This window comes from Ambystoma mexicanum, chromosome 13, assembly GCF_040938575.1.
Source record: "Ambystoma mexicanum isolate Mex_15411 chromosome 13, UKY_AmexF1_1, whole genome shotgun sequence".
Classification (NCBI taxonomy): Eukaryota; Metazoa; Chordata; class Amphibia; order Caudata; family Ambystomatidae; genus Ambystoma; species Ambystoma mexicanum.
This window is the reverse complement of record NC_090938.1, coordinates 360,132,829-360,151,969: the sequence shown is the minus strand read 5'-3', so window position 1 is coordinate 360,151,969 and position 19,141 is coordinate 360,132,829. Positions and strand designations below refer to the sequence as shown.

The window sequence follows — 19,141 nt, the reverse complement described above, 5'->3', positions numbered from 1 at the left end:
ATCCGTGCCAGATTTGCCTGTTGGCCAACCATCATGGCCTCCACAAGCCTGGAGGTGTGGTCATTGCCCTCCCGCACATGGCGTGCAAGGGTCACTATGGTGCTCGCAAAGCGTCCAATGGACCTCGACAGGCGACGCACTGAGGCGCTGTAGCTCTCCCTCTGCAGCCTGGATTCCTCTAGCTGCCTCTCCACCAGCTGGGTGAGGGTAGCCTGCTGGTCCTCCATCCGCTGCATGCGGGCATTCAGTTCACCCATGGATGGGGTGGGCGACCTCATGGGACTCCCCAGTGAAGTGGGGCTGAACCCCAGCTCATGGAAGGAGCCCAGGTCTTCCAATGTGGGCATCTCCCCCTGTGGCCCCGTTTCCGAGTGCTCTTGCGGGGCACTGTTATCACTGCAGGCCGCCCCCTCTGCAGTGCTGCTGCCTTCGGTGTTTTGTTGGGTGGCCATGATAGGTTCCTGTGGCACCTGTCTGGACTCAGCCAGTGTGGAGATGGTGGGGATGTTGGTGGTGGTGGTGGTGTGCTGCACATCTGTAGTGGCTGGTAATGTGGCCAGAGGTGCAGAACTGCCGGCAGCATCCTCCTGTGTGGTGGCGGTGGCTAGTGTACTTGCCGATGCTGATTGGCTGGCCTGTTGTGCAGTATCACTGTCACTTGAAACGGCTGTGGGGACACAAAGGGCATGCAATTAGTGTTGTTGTGGTGGCAGATGGGTGCATCACATGTGTCATTAAGATTGCACATTGAATAGTGTTAGTCACATGCATCTGATTGCTGGTGTCTGCATTCAGTGACATTGGTTGCCATACGGATCATAATGGGTCCTTTGGCCCACACATGCACTGCCTGGGGAGGGGGGTTGTTAATGGGTCCTTTGGCCCACACATGCACTGCCTGGGGGGGGGGGGGGGGTTGTTAATGGGTCCTTTGGCCCACACATGCACTGCCTGGGGGGGGGGGGATTGTTAATGGGTCCTTTGGCCCACACATGCACTGCCTGGGGGGGGGGGGGTTGTTAATGGGTCCTTTGGCCCAGTACTCACAACTGCATATTTACATGTGGCATTCATGTTTGGGCACTTACCGGCATCTGCAGGTGGGCTCACTCCTGCCTCAGCCTGCCCAATCCCATGGATTCCCTCTAGGTGGAGGACGCTGCTGCAACGCTCCTCCCATGCTTGCAGCCTCAGTGGGGAAGGGGGTCCTCCGCCTGTCCCACTGCTGCGTTGGCGGTGCGTGGAAATGAGGTTGCGTACCCTCAGCCTCAGGTCGTCCCAACGCTTGTGGCAGTCCTTCACGCTCCTCACTGCCACGCCCACAGCGGTGCACTTGCGTGCAGCTTCGGCCCACACCTCCTTCCTCCGCTGCTGTGTGGCACGCCGCTGGTCGGCGCTGAACAGCATCTCAGCATTGTCCACAATGTGCTCCACCAAGACGGTTAGCTCCGCCTCGCTGAAGCGCTGTTTGCGCTGCCTCTGAGCAGGAATCCTGGCAGACATGCTGGTGGTCCCTTTTGGCTTCTCAGAGTCAGGATTGTGCTTGTGCTGGCTCTGGATGGCAATGGATTGTGCTTTTATATGATGGCCGCCTCTCTGTTTCCTGTTTTGGCGATCATGGTATTTCCGGTTCCGTGTCCGTGGCGGCGGAGGCGGAAACGGGTTTTGCGCCACTTGTGGCTTCGTTATTTCCATTTCCGTGGGGTATTCCGTGACGGCGGTAACAACGTTTCCGAGTCCGTGTGGTGCGCGCGACCGACAGCGTGTAATCGTGCGGTTTTTCCGCACCCTTGCGGACACGGAAACGTTTTTACCGCCATCACGGATTTTGCACGGTCCCGGACTGGCAGGTTGTAATGAGGCCCATTGTCTCTTAAAGAATGAGGAGTTTCAGGTGATGGCTCCTGGTTCTCCGGTCGCTGTGATCATGGGTCCTTTGATGGCTGTGATGACCCGAGGTTCTGGGCTGTAGCGCGTATCTGTTTTCTTGCGTTATGTTTGTCGGACTGGGCACACAGGCTCACCTGAACTGCTGGGCACATGAGCCCTCCGGCAGGGCACACAGGCCTCTGCTTAATCACAGGGCACACAGGCCCACCTGAACTGCTGGGGACACGGGCCCTCCGGCAGGGCCTCTGCACAATCTCAGGGCACACGGGCCCTCCTGAACTGCTGGGCTCACAGCCCTCCGGTGCCACCGTCACACGAGGATGTGTGTCGGCTTTGTCGCCAGTGTTAGGCTTTCGATCATCCACACACATTCATATGCAATCATGAGACCGAGCCTTGCCTGCTGTGAACTATCTTTATTCACTCCTATATCGTAACAGCCCTTTTCCTCCTTGGCTCCTCCCTTTCCGCCCTCTTCCCGCTTCTCCCTGTGTCTGTGTTCTTAAAGGGGTTGTGTCCCCATTTATCATGTACAACACCATGCTCCCAGGAGGGGTGACACACCACAGTGCTGCAAAATAGCCACTGCACATCTCGGGGGTTGTTTTTCCTGGGCTGCTGCATACACTCCTTACTAGAGTAAGCCAATAAAGCTCACAGCAGGGAAAGGCATGCATAATGAGCGCTAGAGAAGTGTTGCATCCTAGCAGAACTGTGTTCCCAAACCGAAAGACACTTTTATTTCTTTGTTTTGGTGGGTGGCTGAAGCCCACTGCTTTTGGTTGTCACGTGGATAACAATGCTTTTCAGCGACCTTGGGCTTTCGTGTGTCACTTCCGGAGTACCAACCTTCTGCCATATCAGCACTACATACCCAGGACTCGCACCTGGACCTTCTGCCTGCATAAATGAGCGCCATGATAACTGCGCAAGTAACAATCTGTCACATTGTGTTGAATGTAATGATGCCTCCTTAACTTGTGTTCCGATGTCGTATGCTATCCTGCGTCCCATGGTAGCTTGTGGGTGGTAGTGTTCGGCAATCTTCGGAGGCACGCTCACTTTGATTACCCCGCCCACCCACAGATGGGCTATGCCGCTGTATTTTCTCATTTTTCATTTTGACACTGTTTGTATGGCTGGAGCTATCTGTGGCTGTGCGGGGTAATAAAAGTGAGCGTGGCTCCGAAGATTGCCGAACACTGTCTCCCACAAGCTACCATGGGACGCAGGATAGCATACAACACCGGAAAGGGAAAGTCTATGCTCATGGTCTAAAGCATTCCTATATGTACCGTACTGGACTGTGCTGTAAATGAAGTTCCATGTTATTACATACAATCCATCACAAATAGGCAACAGGGCATTTGCGAGCGAATGAAGCAAACAACAGATGTATGTATGTGCAATGGGAACATTTTATAAAGTGCAAAACGTTCACCCTGTGGCACCTTGGCACTGTAACAGGTGAGTGAGACAAGGCGCATATGCTACAGGCGTCTTAATAACAGGGTCTTCAGGTGTTTTCTCAAATTGAGATGGATGGTCTCTTCTCAGAGATTTTTAGGATGTGTATTCCAATGACTTACTGCCAACTGCTCAAAATATTTTCCTCCCTGGTTTGAGCTGGTGAACAAATGACTGTAATAACTCAAATAAAATATAACCAATATTAAACCACTGGTCAAAGACAGTGTACAGGTGCTTCAAAATGAAACTCTGTATTGAGATTGATTCATTTAAAAAATCGAAACAACCGTTGTTAAAATATATGTGGTGGTTTATTTTGTATATTATTTTGATGACACAAAAATACAAGACTTTAAACATTGTACAGCTCAGGTTGCAGCACAGCGAGAGAAAAACCCCTGTACTCACCGCTGTCACTCGGGAACGTTTCTCTTATGGCACGAACGACACAGGCGGGTATCGCTCTTCGAACGCGGTGTCCAAGCCTCCCGTGAAGCCACCATGTAAAGAAACGATAGGCCACCAGCCTGTACCACCTGTGAAAAGGAATGAAACAAACTGTTTTTAAATGACCAAGATAAGTTTAATAAATGTTTGTTGTCAATGACAATTTTTGTAACTAATGGCATTTTGCTCGGACAAATGCTATCTAGACACTGCACACTATTGAAAGACTTTCATGCGTTACAATGATATGTATATGTAATTTTGGATATAGTAGAAGACCATGAAATAGGAGTGGCATGACAAGCAGAGTATACTTACTCGGTACTCGGATTACGAGGACGCACAGTTGCACGAAGTTCGTGCATAAGCACCATCATTATCCTCAACACGGACCGTGTGAGGCAGGCTGCCCTGAAGTCTGGCAGCTCGGTGATGCAATGCGGTCGTGGCTCGCCTTCTGAAATGTAGGCCACGCATCCAGAGTTTTCACAGCAGCAGCAGTTCTCATCCTAGGTTGGCATTAGTTTGCACCGATTGCATGTGCACCAGGTGGAAACACCGTCCATGCGACTAGGTCCAGGCTCTTCAGCTGTTGAATCGTCCTCCCAACTGCCGTCCGAAGACCCATCGTTTTCGCGTGTTTCCCTTTCCAGTAGTTCCTCCTCGGTATACTCGGGCTCGTACATGTAGGGCATTATTGTAGCCATTGTGTGTTAAACAAACTAAAATAATTTATAGCGGTGGTACTTTTATCTGTTCACACGGGCTACAAGCAACGAAGGTAGCTGACCAGAGCACAGAAACGAGTCACAGAATACTCAAAGTAACACAGAGAGAGGAATGGAATCGAAAATCTGCTGCTGTGTGTTGTGAAACGGTCTGTTTATACTTATTGAGGAAAGAGGCGTCCTGCCATTTCCATGGCGACACGTCATTAGCTGAAGCACAGCGAATGTTGACACGAGACGTGCTTCGGCGTTGTAAAATGGGCGGTACGCGTCTGCTGATGACAGGCTCAGGGGCGGGGGATATGATTTAGTGCCGCAAAAGCAGGTCAGCCAGAGCGATGGGGGAAATGATAGGATTATCACAAAATGGCAGCTCCCTGATGTCTGTTTTCGCGTGCGTTTAATGGACGTAAACTCGGGTAAGGTCCATAGGAAATTTTTCTAAAATCGAGCGACTTAGGCTTAAAACACATCGCCGACCCGTAGGGGCAATAAAAAACTTTGACCGAACCATTCCTTTAAGTTAGAAATTGCTTAAATTATTTTTAAAAAATCTAAAATGACATTGGCCTTGGCCTGAGCTATGTCCCCTGGCAGGATGAACGGCCCACCAAGAATATTACCAATATTTCACAGTGGACTGGACGGTGTGCACTTCCTTGAACCGGCAGTACTGTAATGGGCTGTTAAACGCGTTACGATGTGGATGGAGTGTAGAGCGCAAGTGTGGCCTCAGAAGCGGGACCAAGCACCGCATATGCATTTGGAGACTGTAGGCACTGGTGCACACCCTTAAGGAAAATGGACCCTGTAGAAACAGGAATGGTAAAAAATGAAATCGGAGGTGTGGGGACGAGGGTTTCACCCTGAATGGGAAGCGGCCACCTCCGTCTGATAGAATGTAGATGGTGTTCTATGAATTTACAGGCATCATCTCATAACACAATATATATATATATATATATATATATATATATATCGTAATATTGCAGCTATCTGGTGCCAAAATAGCCAAACGCTGCTATTGCAAATGTAAATTAACCTATGGTCCCTTTCAAGTGGAGTATTTCAACCTTTTGTATCTGGTTTATCTTAGTATATGTAGTTCAATGATGCATCAATGACTGCTATATTCCTCCAACAACATTATCCTGGTTTGACTTGTTGTGTGTAGCAATACTCTGTACGATATAGCTGAGTCACACCCACACTTGTATACTGAGTTAAAAGAAGTGTCAAACCAATGTATACACGTTCTATAAGAATATACGGGTATCTCTTCTTCATTCCAGGAAATTGCACCCCCAGTCCTGATACCTCGGTTAGGATTGAGAAAAGTAAAAAACTGCATATCGGGGACCCGGTGGAGCCAATGAGAATACCGGAGCTTATTAACGCATCTTCCTCAGGTACATACAGCTGTTTGGCAGTGTTGCATCAAGTGGGAGGGCGTTACTGTATACCCAACTCTCCTGTGTTCTCTAAACAGAGGCGTATCCTGCCATTCCCCCCGATGTGTTGCATCAGTTCCAAGAAGAGCAAGATCTGCATTCCAGAGACTGGCCTGGCTCAGACCGAGCAAAAAACAGCCACTGCCCCAGTAAAGGTGAGTCACCTGATTTTACGAGGGAATGTCTACACCGTCATACCGTCATCTGTTAAGTCCACACTCTATCCTTCGGAAAGAGTTCTAAACCATGAATTAGACGAACTTAGAATTCAGTTCTTGCAGACCATACTTAGACCCCAACTGCAACAACAGCGTCCCAGAGCAATAGACTAGGCTGTACCCTGGAGGTCGCTTTTCTGTGCTTTGGTAGGACAACGAAGAAACCACGATCCAGGTTCATAGTCTTTGTTCTGCTCTTTGGTAAAAGGTTTATTGGCCTCTAATGGATAAATAGACATAGGGGTCTATAGTTGTTGGCATGGGCAAAGGTCCTGAACACTTGGGCATCAGCAGACCTGGAGTACATGGAAAGAAGAGGGTGATGCATTCAATACCGGTTTGATTATTAGTGGAAGTCTGATTGTTTCCATTGATGGACAGGCCATAATGAAATGTTTCTGATGAATTTAAAGATGGCTAGAGCCACTAAGCGTCAGTGACAAGTATGTTTGAACTCTGTCCAAGTGCATTTTCCTTACTTCTGATGTGGCGCAGCTCTGGATTTCTTTTTTGATACATTCATATGGTTCTATATTAAAATGACCCCTGGGAAAAAGTCACCAGGTAGGTCTTTTTTCCCTGCACCCCCTAAAAGCCTTCCCCCCACATATTATAGGACAGGTATTGATTACTATTCTGACTCCAGTCCTAGAATATTTGTGGAGAGTGCTTGGATTTCGTGGGAGTGCAAACTTGGAGAAATGTCGCCCTCTTGTAATCTTTTCCTCAGTGACTGTATCACTGGTACCCATTCAAACTATTTTTTTATTTTTTTATTTATTGAAGGTGTCCCTTTTGTTTTGTTTTTTGTATTATATACAATCTAAAATGTGATCACAATAGTAGTAAGACCGGGACTGGTTCTGTGCTGTTCAGACTGTCCCAACATTTCTAATGCCACACAAAAAGAAGCAAGCAATTTGATGATGCATTAGTTTGTAGTGCAATTGATGTCTTCAGACAAATTGCATGAATAAATAAATAGAAAAACTTTATTTTGTATCACAGGATTTCCACTTCCAAATTCAGACCTTTGCTGGCAGAAGGACAATGAGTCAAATGCCTTTTTAACGTCTCACCCTGGTGTGGAGGGAGAACACACTGCAAATACCAGCTCAGGTACATGTCCAGGGCTTTTTAATGTTGCACTGATTCAAATTGACATTTATAGATGTCTCTTGATTGGTTGGGCATTGCAAACATCATCTCATTACCTGTTTTGTTTGCTCCCTCTCCTTGTTCATCAGATTTTTGCAGTATCTGATTGTTGCTTGGGAAATGTGTTTGACAGTGGTGCTAGGAAAACCATAAATCTCTTCTGCTGATCTTCACATGCTAATTCGAGTGGCAGAAAATCTGAGGTTTGGGCAAAAACGTGAAACGTTTCTGAGCATAGCAAATATGCTAAGGTGTAGAAATGGTTGAGGGGAGGGGAGGGCAGGGGAGGGGGTTAAGACTAGAGATGCAAGCACAATAAGAACAGAGAGATCGAGGGTAATAGATAATCAATTGTGTTGACTTATCCTATAAGGAAATTAAGTAGTCGCTACTCAACTATTTGCCAGAATTGAACAAAAACACCTCCTGCAGGACTATCAGTTGGGGGTCTGCCCTAAATGTAGCATTGAGACAGCCACCATAGAGGTGGTAGATGATGCCACCCAAATTTTGGATAAGGGTGCCTCATGCCGCCTCATTCTCCTTGGCCTCTTGGCTGCATTCCACACCATCGACCACTGCATCCTCCTCCCAACTCGCCAATAGGATGGCATTTTGACACTGGCATTGACACTGTCCTGAATTGGTTTACCTCCTAACTCTCGGGCAGACAACAGGCTGTTCAGATAAACATGTTGCGTTGTAACAGACTTCCAGTTTCTTGCAGAGTCCCCCAAGATGCCATCCTCTCACCAATCTTTTTTAACATTTACATGGAGCCTCTGGGCACATTCCTCAAAGATCCCAAGATGGCCCTTGTAAGAGTGCAGAAGTAAGACTCTGTACCTCATTATGGGTCCGGCAATAACCCTGCCGGTGCTACCAGCAGGTTGCCTGCCAGACCCTCAAATATTTACCGGGGCCTGACCTCCCGGTGCCATCGGCTAATTATGAGTCCAGCGACCGAGAAGTCAGGCGCCAGTATATTTGTAAATCCCCATTCCCATAGAGTCCTGTGGGACTCTATGGGAGTGGGGACATGGGCGCACTGGCCCCGTTAGCAACAGTGCCTGTGTTCACATGAAGAGTCTGCCTACCGTGGCCGCTGCACCCGGCAGGGTCAGACCTGTCGGGCACAGCGACTCCGGCAGACAGACTCGTAGATTGCCATTCCGGAATCAAAGATGCTGGTGAGTTTACCGGCACCCTTGTTTCCGACTGGCAAACATATAATGAGGCCCTCTGACAAAAGAGGTCATAGTGTTTGCTATAAAGGGGTAAAAGGAAAAGAAAATCTTATCTCGCCCAAACTTTTAGAGGGGTTTCCCGGCCTCAGCTGAAATAACTAGTGTCGGAACGTCCAAAGCAAAAGTCCCAATGTCCAGTGTAAAAATCCTAACTCTGTCCGTTACACTCTAAGCCAACTAAATAAAAGGTAATGTCTTCTTGGTCCAGGGGAATTACTCCCTTCCCCTGGACAAAGGGCAGTTCTTGTTTTGGTAGGTTTTTTCCAATGTGGTTTCAGCCACTCCTTAGCTGTTGGGGGAATGTCTCCCTTTCCCCAGCCTTCTTCAGGCTTACAATGTAGTTCCTTGGGGTCTCGGACCCTGGTTGGCAGTTCTGGCTTCCCCTTGCCATATACTGCACTGAATGAGAACAGCCTGGATGCACACCCCAAGCTATAGCGGGTCCCTGACCCTGGTTGGCAGACCGGGTTCCCTCCCACCAAATACTTTGACGAAGAATAATAGCCTGGATAAACTTCCCAAGTGGTAGTGGGTTCCTGACCATGGTGGGAAGACCTGGTTCCCTCTCACGAGGTACTGTGATGAATCCGGGATGATTCACCCAGAAAACCTGACCTGGTACCCCTCTCATGTGGCCAGGGAAAGGCAGGCGCTTACTGATCCTGACCCGGGGCGTGGAGTTCTGCAGGAGATCCGCATTGGTGAGGGGAGGGGGGCGCAGGAGGTCAGCACAAATGGGAAAACCCTTTTAATAACTTTCCCCGAGACCCAACAAAACGAATGGCTTATTATTATAAGATTGAAATTGTGGGAAAAGGCGACTTGAACTTTGGGGACTTCATGTCCCATAATGCTAAAAGTACTGGAACGAAGAAGAGGGATGCAGAGGCCCTAGGTTATTAGTCGTAAGTTGATAGTGTTAATGACCCACACCTGAGGGAAGCTGGGAGGCATAAAAGGCCTGCTCAGGTGCAGGCCATTGAGCAGAGTCGCAGTGGAAGGTGGAGTGGTTGCAGGGACTCCATATTACAGGGGTTGCAGCTGAAGGAGCGTGGAGATGTCGGAACCTCTGTGACTTGGTGTACGGATGTCAGTTCTGAGAGGGTCTTTTCCTTCAGAGACCTGAGGTGCATAGATTGTGCAGCGAGAAACGTTATGAGTACAAGCTGCCCCCCTGAAGATCGTGGTTGCAGAGGTAGCATGGAAGGAAGCGTGAAGCTAAGAAACCTCCCCCTCGCCACTCCCCCCCCACCAAGCAAGGCAGACTCTGGTGCAGACTCCTGTTTTGCTCAGCACGGGCTACGGAAAACCAAGCAAGGCTGTTTTCCATGTCACCTGGAGCAGAAGAAGCTAGGAACCTGAAGGCAGCGAGATGAGCAGATGCGCACAGCAAGCCCAGTGAGTTCACTTGTGTGTCAACCCGGAGCGCTCCGTAACCAAAGCGTTTCTTCTGAATACCAAAATAATATAAAAGAAGTAAAGTGGCACAAACCTCAATATGAAGCATGTCAAACTGATGTAAAACAGAAAGATACTTATTTTGCATACCAAGAGAATATGAAGTGGCAGTTTGGAAGCCAAGCGGACCAGCAGACTATTATTGTGAGTTTAAAGGTCAGAACACTTACCAACAATACAAGGGGGCAGTAATGCTAGAAACGGACATAAACCACCATTGTCAAAGCCAAGAGTGAGCACTTAAGAAACCACTTGTTTGTAAACCCTATTGTCAGAGGAAGAGCGAGGCAATAGAGGGAACTGACCTAAATACGCATTGCAATAGCCAGAGATGAGCAGAAAAAGCCATTGTAAGAACTTGGTTAATGCAAGAGGGGGAAAAGAAGAGTGGCAGGAATGCTGACAAAAGGTGTACAGAAGGAGAAGACCATAACCTGCATTGCATGTGGCAATCAAAAGTGTGGAACAAGCTGCACCAATGTGTCTCATGTTTTCCCCGAAGAAGTAGTCCAAACTGTTGTTGATCAAATTATAAGACTTTTTTAATTGTATGAAGATCAACCTAACCACAAGACTACTTGTAGAAGTAGTACTAGTTTTGCTAGTCCTGGCAGGGGAGTTCACAGTACAAGGGACCTTGTAGTATAGGCTGGCATCTGTGTGGACCAGGCACAAGTCAGTGAGGTACTGTGGTGTGGTTAAAAGGTTGAAAGAAGAAGTAGCAAGTCCACACAAGCACATTGTGGAAACATCCTGACAAATCAGCATCGCTGATGCAAGTGTGTTGTGAATGAATACCAAGCCATCCTGACGGAAACCTTTTTGTTGGTTTTGATTAACTGTGGACATTTCCTTATACTTTGAAGAAAGGTTATGTAGAACTTTCTACCTCAAGTGAAAAGACCAAAGAACTGTTGATTAAACTCATTTGAGAGACTTATTGGAACTATATTGGAACTTTGTTGCAAGACTGGGTTTCCTTATTCTTTTGAACTGTCGGTTAACATCCTGATTGAATCTGGGGAAGGGAGATTCACCCATGCCATATTTATTTATTGTGCATTTGTAAGGTGCTTATACAACAAGTAAATTGTGTTTCAAAGCGCCCATAGGGCAAAGGGGAGGGAACATGGGAAAGAAAGGCAAATACAATAATAAAAGAAAGAGAGAGGCAGTCCTCCTAGGCCTTGTGAGCATTCAGAACATGCAAGTGCAGAGAGAGAAAAGATGAGGGAGGGCGGGTAAGTACTGGGAGTGCCACAGAGGGAAGTGCTAGAGATTAAGTTGCAAGCAGCTTTTAACTGCCCGGCCTGGCAGAGATCACTTGGTGCAGGCCGGCGAGATAGCAGAGGCCAGTGGGAGCCCAACAGTAAGTGCTGGGGGTGGGCAGAGGCTGAAGCCTATGGGGGCGTGGGGAGGCCAGGACACAGAAGGACATGTAAGGGCCCTGGTCACCAATATCAGCAACTGTGGGGTTTTAGCAAGGGAGGACGAGGGGGAGGGGGTTGTGAAAAGGAAAGTGTTGAGCTTCCGGAATTTGAGGAGATCCGGCTCAAGACGGAGAGGAAGGGGGAGACTGTTCCAGAGGAGAAGTCAGCCAAGGAAAAAGGTGAGCCACAAGCTCAGTGTTTAGAGAAGCGCTTGGCATGAAGCGAGTTGGCGCCAGAAGAGCATTAAGATCTGGAGGGAGAGTATTTAGTGAGAGCCAGTAGCAGATAGTGTAGTCCCCTTCCCCAGACAGCCTTATGGATGATGCAGAGGGATTTGAATTTGATACTTGCAGCAACCGGGAGCCAGTTGAGAGATTTTAGGGCTGGAGAGACACAGCACCTGGTCTTGAGGCCCAAGGATAAGTCTTGCATCCCTATTCCGGATAGGTTGGGTGGGGGGGGCTCTAAGACAGGCATGGTATCAAAGTAAGACAGACACAAGTGATCACAGTTCAAGGGTGTTTATGAAACTCTAAAATGGGTGAGATAAACACCTAATCTAAATCTAAGATGGGAGCAAGCTACAAACATCAAATAATAATACAGGCCTAGTGGAGTCTAGTCACATAAAAAGGCCCTATACTAAAACAACTATTGTCAATCCTTAGAGCTATGCTACAGAATAGTATGGGATAATGTTCACAAGAAAATAAAGAAGTGTTCACAAAATTATAAGTCAGGATGTTATTGCTGGGGTCTCCCTTCCCCACGTTTTTAGCACAGGACAAGGTGCATCTCTTAAGCACAGCACACTCCTGGGCTTCTCGGCACAAGGTTACAGTTCCTTGTCTCAATATCGGGGCCTTCTGCGCCCGTCTCTTTCATGCAAAGTCTCTTGCTTCAGACGGCCTGATGTGTCATAAACAACAAAGCAAAAGTTCTATCTGGTAATCTTCACGCTGGGAGATTACCCCTCACCCCTGGATCCCTCTCAGCCGGGCTCCGATCCCTCTCTCGGCGTTAGCCTCCATCGGTCAGGCTCCGACCAACCACTCACTGTGGACATCCCTCAGTCGGGTTCACAGTTGTCACAATGTTCACAGGTGTATTACTTCTCACCCTAATTCGCAGGCATCCCTCAGTCGGTTTTCCCCAGTAACACAGTTCACTTTGCTTCCCCAACGTGTCAAAGACTTTCGACTGTACAAGGGTGTTGGGGGGGAATTTTCAGTTTAGTGCTAAATTCCTCCCACCTTGGAGACCCCCAGCTCTTTTTCAGAACTTTGGGACTTTGTACTTTTAATTATGTGTTTTCTGTGTTTCCTTTGGTTGTGGAGTCTGACGAATTCCATAGGCATCATCTTTTACATTGTGTCACACAGCACTTTTAGTGCAGTGACACAGGGAATTCTTTCAGGTTTCCCAAGGTTTAAATACCTTTATCTTGGATAAACTACTGTTTCCAAGAGCAGTAAAGTGAAATTGACTTTGGGCAGATGGGGAGCAGGTGCAAGTGGATCTAGGTCACCTGGCCTAAGTCCCGCCCACCTGGTGCCTTGCTGCCTGCCGCTCTTTTTCACCACTTAGCAAGCCCTGCCCACCTGGTGCCTTCCTGCTTCCCGCTCTTTTTCACCACTTAGCAAGCCACGCCCACCTGGTGCCTTCCTGCTTGCCGCTCTGTTTCCCTACTTAAGGAGCCCTCCAGCTTCTTTTCCTTTGCAGATGGGGAGCAGGTGCAAGTGGATCTAGGTCACCTGGCCTAAGCCCCGCCCACCTGGTACCTTCCTTCCTTCCTGCCTGCTGCTCTTTTTCACCACTTAGCGAGCCCCTCCCACCTGGTGCCTTCCTTCACCATCACTGTCTTGTGGCCAATGCTGGATTTGACTTTTATGGACTTCATTCATTCACGGTGCGTCACTCTTTCTCAAATCTCATGCTGGACTTCCTTTGCATCTTGTACTCAAGGTGACCCTTATTCATGCTGTTCCCATCTTCATCTTGTATCCTGGCTTGCAACATTATGTGTTACTACTGACTTCTGCAATTGTATTCGCTCTCCACGCTTGCTTCTCCACTCGTGTTGACTGCTTAATCTCTTTTCTCTCCTCCTTTCCCTTCTCCCTTTTCCTTTCTCCTCCCCTTACTTTCTTCTATGCACTTACTCTATCAGAATTGTCCCTGGACCTAATCTGATAGCAACCTTGTCTGTTTCCTCCACCCTCCCATTACTGTTTTGTTCCTCCCCACCACCCCTCCAGCACTATCTGAAATGTTGTCAGGCCTAGTATGATAGTCGCTTGTTTTGTTCCTCCCCTCCCTTTCTGCACCCCTCTCCCTCACCTTTTGTTTTTCTCTGGCGCTACCAGAAATGTCGTCGGGCCTAGTACGGTAGTCGCCTGTCTGTTTCCATTTCCTTCCCACTCTCCCCCTCCCTTCCTTATCTATGTCTTAGCTCTTGCACTATCTGAAATGTCGTCAGGCCGAGTACGATAGTTAATTTCACATACTTACTGTTCATGGCCTGTAAGAATGTGGTTGTATTTTCCCTTGTTCCCTCCCTTGCCTTGAAGCGCTTTGAAACACATTGTGTATAGGCGGTATATAAATAAACGATCATATCATATCACTTACATGTGTAACTTTCTAGACCCAGCACACACTAACTTACAATAGGGTGCTGGAGGAGTTACTTAGTATCTTCTTTATCTAGCTTCTCATGTAACATTGTTACCCTTTCCTCAATGAATGGCTTGTGGCAGTGGTGTACTTTTAACTACCATGGTGGTCATTTACCGCAGGCTGCGTTTGCAGCTGCAGTAAAGCACCCAAGGGTACCATTTTTTGTCAAAATGGGCCCGGTCTTCTTTTTTTGTCATTTCTTTGTGGAAAGGTCCTTCTTGATATTTGCTCTGCGCGCCAAACCAGATTTGGTCTCTTTGCTCATTTTGCATTTGGTGAGATTCACTAGTGAACCCCGCCTCTGGCTACAGGGTGTCTGACAGGGCCAGGAAGCGAGGGAGGTGCCTGAAACTCCCTGTACTTGGTCTCCTAGGAGACAGGAATGCACTCTTGGGTGATTGTCCAGCTGGCTGTCTGGCAAGGACAGCCACCCTATTGGGTGACTGACAGCTTGGCTCGAATGAATGGGAGAAACCTGCATAAAAGGTGAGGCTTTTTGGCTTGGAAAGCAGCTGGATGAAGGAATCCGAAGAAGAACTTCAAAGAGATGCCTGCTGCAACTCCTGGACTGTTGGTTTGCCCGGTGAAGCCCTACTGCTGTGCTGAAACTCCAAATTTGCCTCAACCCCTTGAGTTGATGGGACCAATCAACTCCAAATCAAACCACCTCGACATCCTCTCGGAGCTGGTTGAAATTCCACTGCAGTCGCTGTTGGAACCGAATAGCCAGGGAGAGGAACACCAGTTTGTGTGCGTTGCTTTTATGTTGGCCAAGAGCTCCAGGAAGATCCTCCGGACTCCCAGGAAGCAGGACTGCCCGAGCCTGAGCCACGTCGACGGAGTGCTGGACCCCAGATGCAAGGAAAGCCCATCTGGACAGCCAAGAGTCCGCAGTGTTGCTATTTGCTTAGACGTGAGGAGCTGAAACCGCGAAGTGCCACTGAATAGAAGTTGGTCCTTTTCTGTCGCTGATCATCCCGTTGCAGTGCAGGAGTCCTCCAGACGTCCTCCCTCTTGTCCCCACGACCGAGGCCCAGGAATACCGGATATGCAGAGCTGCACAGGAACAGAAGCCAGCCAAAGCCCTTTTCTTATAACCAAAGGTACTGTACTTACCTCTTGTTGTGTAACTGCACTTGTTCTCAGTGGGGACTTGTTGTGGTTGCTTCTGTAGAGTTCCTGACAGCTGCTTTACTTCACAAGCCTAAACAGCTTGTGGCCCTACTTTGATTTCTTCTTTTCTACAAAGACTTCTAAAAGAATTATGCAAGAATTTTAGCTACCTCTGAGAAGCTCACCTAGACTTTTGCCCAAATTGACTTTTGCTTAGCCTGGCTCCCTGAATGACATTTCTTCCTTCTGTCATTGTGTTTGGTCTTCCTTCCAGGAAGGGTTTAACTAACTTTGCATTGGGTTTTTTTCAAAAGTACTTACCTGATTAAGAATATTTGTGAGATCTCTTGTTTTGTCCTAATAACCCTTCTCTTTGACAAACTCTTAAGTCTGATTCTAAATGCCTATGAAAAAAATAAGGGAAGCCTGATTAACGTCTATGGCCCCCCAGGCGATTATCCAGTAGAGTAGGAAGAGGGTGGACCAACTAGACCAGAGATGACAGCTAACTATTTCTTAAATCATAGTAGCATCATATTTATTGTACAAATACAATCACAGTTGTGCAAAAAGTTAACAAATTAGGTTCAATAATTGTTTAAACAAGAAACCTTGTGTGTATGAGTTTATTTGAATACTTGTCACTGTGAATCTCTCTGTAACTCCCCTACACCTGATATTGACCCCTCTTGAGATAAGCCTGGCTGCTCAATCATGCTACAAACCTGTGTAGTACAGACTTATACCAAAGGTTTGGTTCCTACTGCCAGGAGGTCAGGGTTGTTGTAGTGCACCCAAAGGGTAATCTTGCCTAACAAAGGGGTTTGGCTTGACCCTCGTATGATTCCTTTGAAACCTCACACCGGCCTCCCCTAGGGCCTCTTGGTATTTGTAGTTTTAACAGTCTCAGTTGATTACTTTCCTTGTTCAGAATAGGGGCACCTGCCAGAGACCTTTGAATGAGTGCCCACGTGGCGCCAGACCACTCTAACTCTGGTACCTGTTTTACCCACAAATTTCACAGGGGTCTCCCTCTGCCTGGCTCAGACCCCTCTTAGGGTTCACAAAGGGCCTTCCTTTTGCGGGCTCGGACCCTTAGTTCACAAGGGTCTCCCTCTGCCGGGCTTGGACCCTCCTCCAATACTTCAAAGTGCACAGAGAAGACTTCCCTCCGCCAGGCTCAAGTCTCCTCTCACAATTCACAAAAAGGGGTTTTGGGACTTCGAGTCCCTGAAAGCACTGTCAGGATTTTGCTCCCACATCTCGGTTTCCCAAAACGGCATTTTTGGCATTGGGGGCTGCAGGAGCTAAAAGGGGATATCGTTCTAAGGTCAGGGTCTCCTCTGCTAACCCTCCGAGACCTGGGTTTGCCTGACTGGCCTAGGGTATTGCGGGTATTGCCAAGCAACCCCAGCTTCCCCTGGTCTTGCCTTCTGGAGGTACTGCTCCCTCTCCACAGGGCAGTCTCCTCGGAACCCACATGGCCAGTGTCACAGCGGTTTTCTCCTCCTCCAGGCTTTCCAGGGTCTCTGCAGCTCTTCTGGTCTTCCTCCGGCTTCCTGCACCTTCCAGCATCCCCAACTCGCTCTAAGTGTGCTCTCCTGCTCCACCCTTTAAACTTCCCGGGAGTAGTGATTGGATTCAGGTCTGCCTGGTTGTGAAGGGTGGCCTGACTTTGAATGGCCTCATTAGTGGGATAGTCTGATCCAGAAAGGGGTGGGGGGGGAGTCTATCTTCCGTGTCCATGGTCCTCTGTTGGGAATCCTCATTCTCCCAATCTCTCTTACTCGTCCCAGTGGTTTTAGGGAAAAAAAGTGTGGATGGATTATGGGAGTTGTAGTTTTTCCAAAGAATACTGGAAAAACCATGTGGGTTTTCTTCGGGGTGAAGGTGGTAACTGTAGTGTTGTGTAGAAATGGGTTGTTGTAGGGCACAGGGTGACGTATGTACTTTCCTTCTCCAGATTATTCTATGTTTCGCTTCTGGTTTGGTATCTGTTGGAATTGGGGGGCGTTGGGGGTAACGGTATGCGTTCTAAAATGGTGTATGGTAACGGAGGGAATGTCGGGTAGGGAGATGTTACTCCATTGTCACTCACAGTGAGTTGTCCGCGAGAAAGTGTCCGTGTTGGAAAAGGGCGGGGTTGAGTTTCTAGATACCCTACTGGGTAGGATGGGGAATAGGTGTCATAAGGAAGGGGGTACCATGTCTCACCTGGGGTATTCCCCCCAGCATAACCCCGGGTTCCACTACCCAGATGATCCTGGCTCGTCCACCCCCAGGTTAGGGAACTGAGAGTGCCAGCCCTTCACTGGGCCACCTGCATAAGGGATTCTTGGGGTCTGCTTGGAGAATGCCCTCAGGTTTCTCACAGGACATAGAGAGGAAGAGGGAAGATTAAGGAAGATGCTGGTGCAGTAGTCCAGACTAGAGAGTTCCAGAGCTCTGGAGACATTGATCTTCTGGGGGAAAATGAGGAAAGGAAGAATTCCTTTGAGGTGGAGTTGAAAGTGGGACTTCTTGGCAAGGTCCTGGATGTGAGGGACAAAGCAAAGAGAGGAGTCAAAGATGACTCCAAGGCGTCTGGCTTTAGCTGAAGGAGAAGGGGAAGACATCTTCTCCTTCATCTCCTCGTGACAACTTGTGTATCACCGATCAGGCCCTGGCCTGGCTGACCTCTTCCCTTATCGACCCTCCCAGGTACAACTTGGGTCCTTCCTATCCGCTATCTCCCTCTCTACCTGTGGTGTTTGTTAAGATGGATTTCTGAACTCTGACCTGGAGGGGCAGAGGTTCAGAAGGCCAGCCTAGTTTCTTGGAACAGGGTAACCTCTGGACAAGGCAGACCAATCAGGGTAGCGATGGCGGCAGTCAAGACTTAGTCTCAAGAGGGGTGAGGGTGACTGAAAGACCTCAATGAGCACACAAAGCAAGGACACTTACAAATTACTCCAGACAGGTGTTATATTAAAAATATAGACACATTTATTACAAGGCCTTTGTAACATCGACCATAGCAAAGAATCACAATAATACTAAAGTAAACCAACACATCACAATCAATACAATATATATACAAGACCGAGGGGGTCTAAGGAGTTAGGAGCACAAAATATATAGACCCCCCTAGATGGGGAGGAAAACAGGCAGTACAAGTAATCATTAGACCCAGTCCGACATCAGAAATACACCTAACTAGGAGGCAGTCCAAGCCCTACGAAGAGAGGAGCCTTATGCTCAATAGTACATGCACGCGCTTGTGCCAATGAACAAAATAGGGTCTCTTCAAGGGTCTCTGACAGTTCAGGAAGGTGGATGAGGCGATGAAGAACAAGTCCCCACTTCTCAAGCAAGACCTCCACTTACGGGCAGAGGCAGGGTGAGAGTGCGGGGTGGATCCTTATTTCACAACAGTGATAGAAAAGAAATGGGTTCATGCACTAGGGGCCACCGGTTGGGTTATGGCCTACTCACTGGTCCCCGACGCAGGCAGACCCAGACTTTGCCAGTTCAGTTCATGTTGCTGGCAGGTTCGGATGCGACAATCAGGACGTCTCGACACCGTGTAGATTCTGCGGTAGCAGGATTCAGGGTTGAGGGGGTCACCAATGCAGCGAACGTGCACAGGTCGTTACCACAGCAGGGCAACATGGCAATCGCGTTTACTCTGTTCCGGGCGCACTCGTCTCACTTCAGACCTGGGAATGGCAAGTGTACGAAATTCGGTGTGAGGGTGCCGTGGACACAGAGCTAGCAGTAGGCCAAGTTTCGAGGGCTTCCCCGAAACGGCAGCGGTGACAGAGCAAATGTTCAGTGTAAGATGGTCAGCCCACTGGTTGGCCCAGGGACACT

The 19,141-nt window shown here is 48.4% G+C and overlaps 1 protein-coding gene across 10 annotated transcripts in view; it reads left to right on the top strand.

Moving 5' to 3' along the window:
- The window catches only part of LOC138521215 (zinc finger protein 566-like), a 332,766-nt gene that overhangs the window by 218,147 nt on the left and 95,478 nt on the right, over positions 1-19,141 (top strand). For 7 of the 10 annotated variants that reach the window (XM_069633870.1, XM_069633867.1, XM_069633872.1 and 4 more), the window contains 3 exons: positions 5,828-5,944; positions 6,025-6,141; positions 7,213-7,323. The exons of 2 other annotated variants lie outside the window; for them this stretch is intronic. In XM_069633870.1, the coding sequence (XP_069489971.1) occupies positions 5,828-5,944; positions 6,025-6,141; positions 7,213-7,323 (345 nt within the window). The remainder of the gene's footprint in view (positions 1-5,827; positions 5,945-6,024; positions 6,142-7,212; positions 7,324-19,141) is intronic. One more of the 10 variants, XM_069633869.1, reaches the window with a different exon arrangement.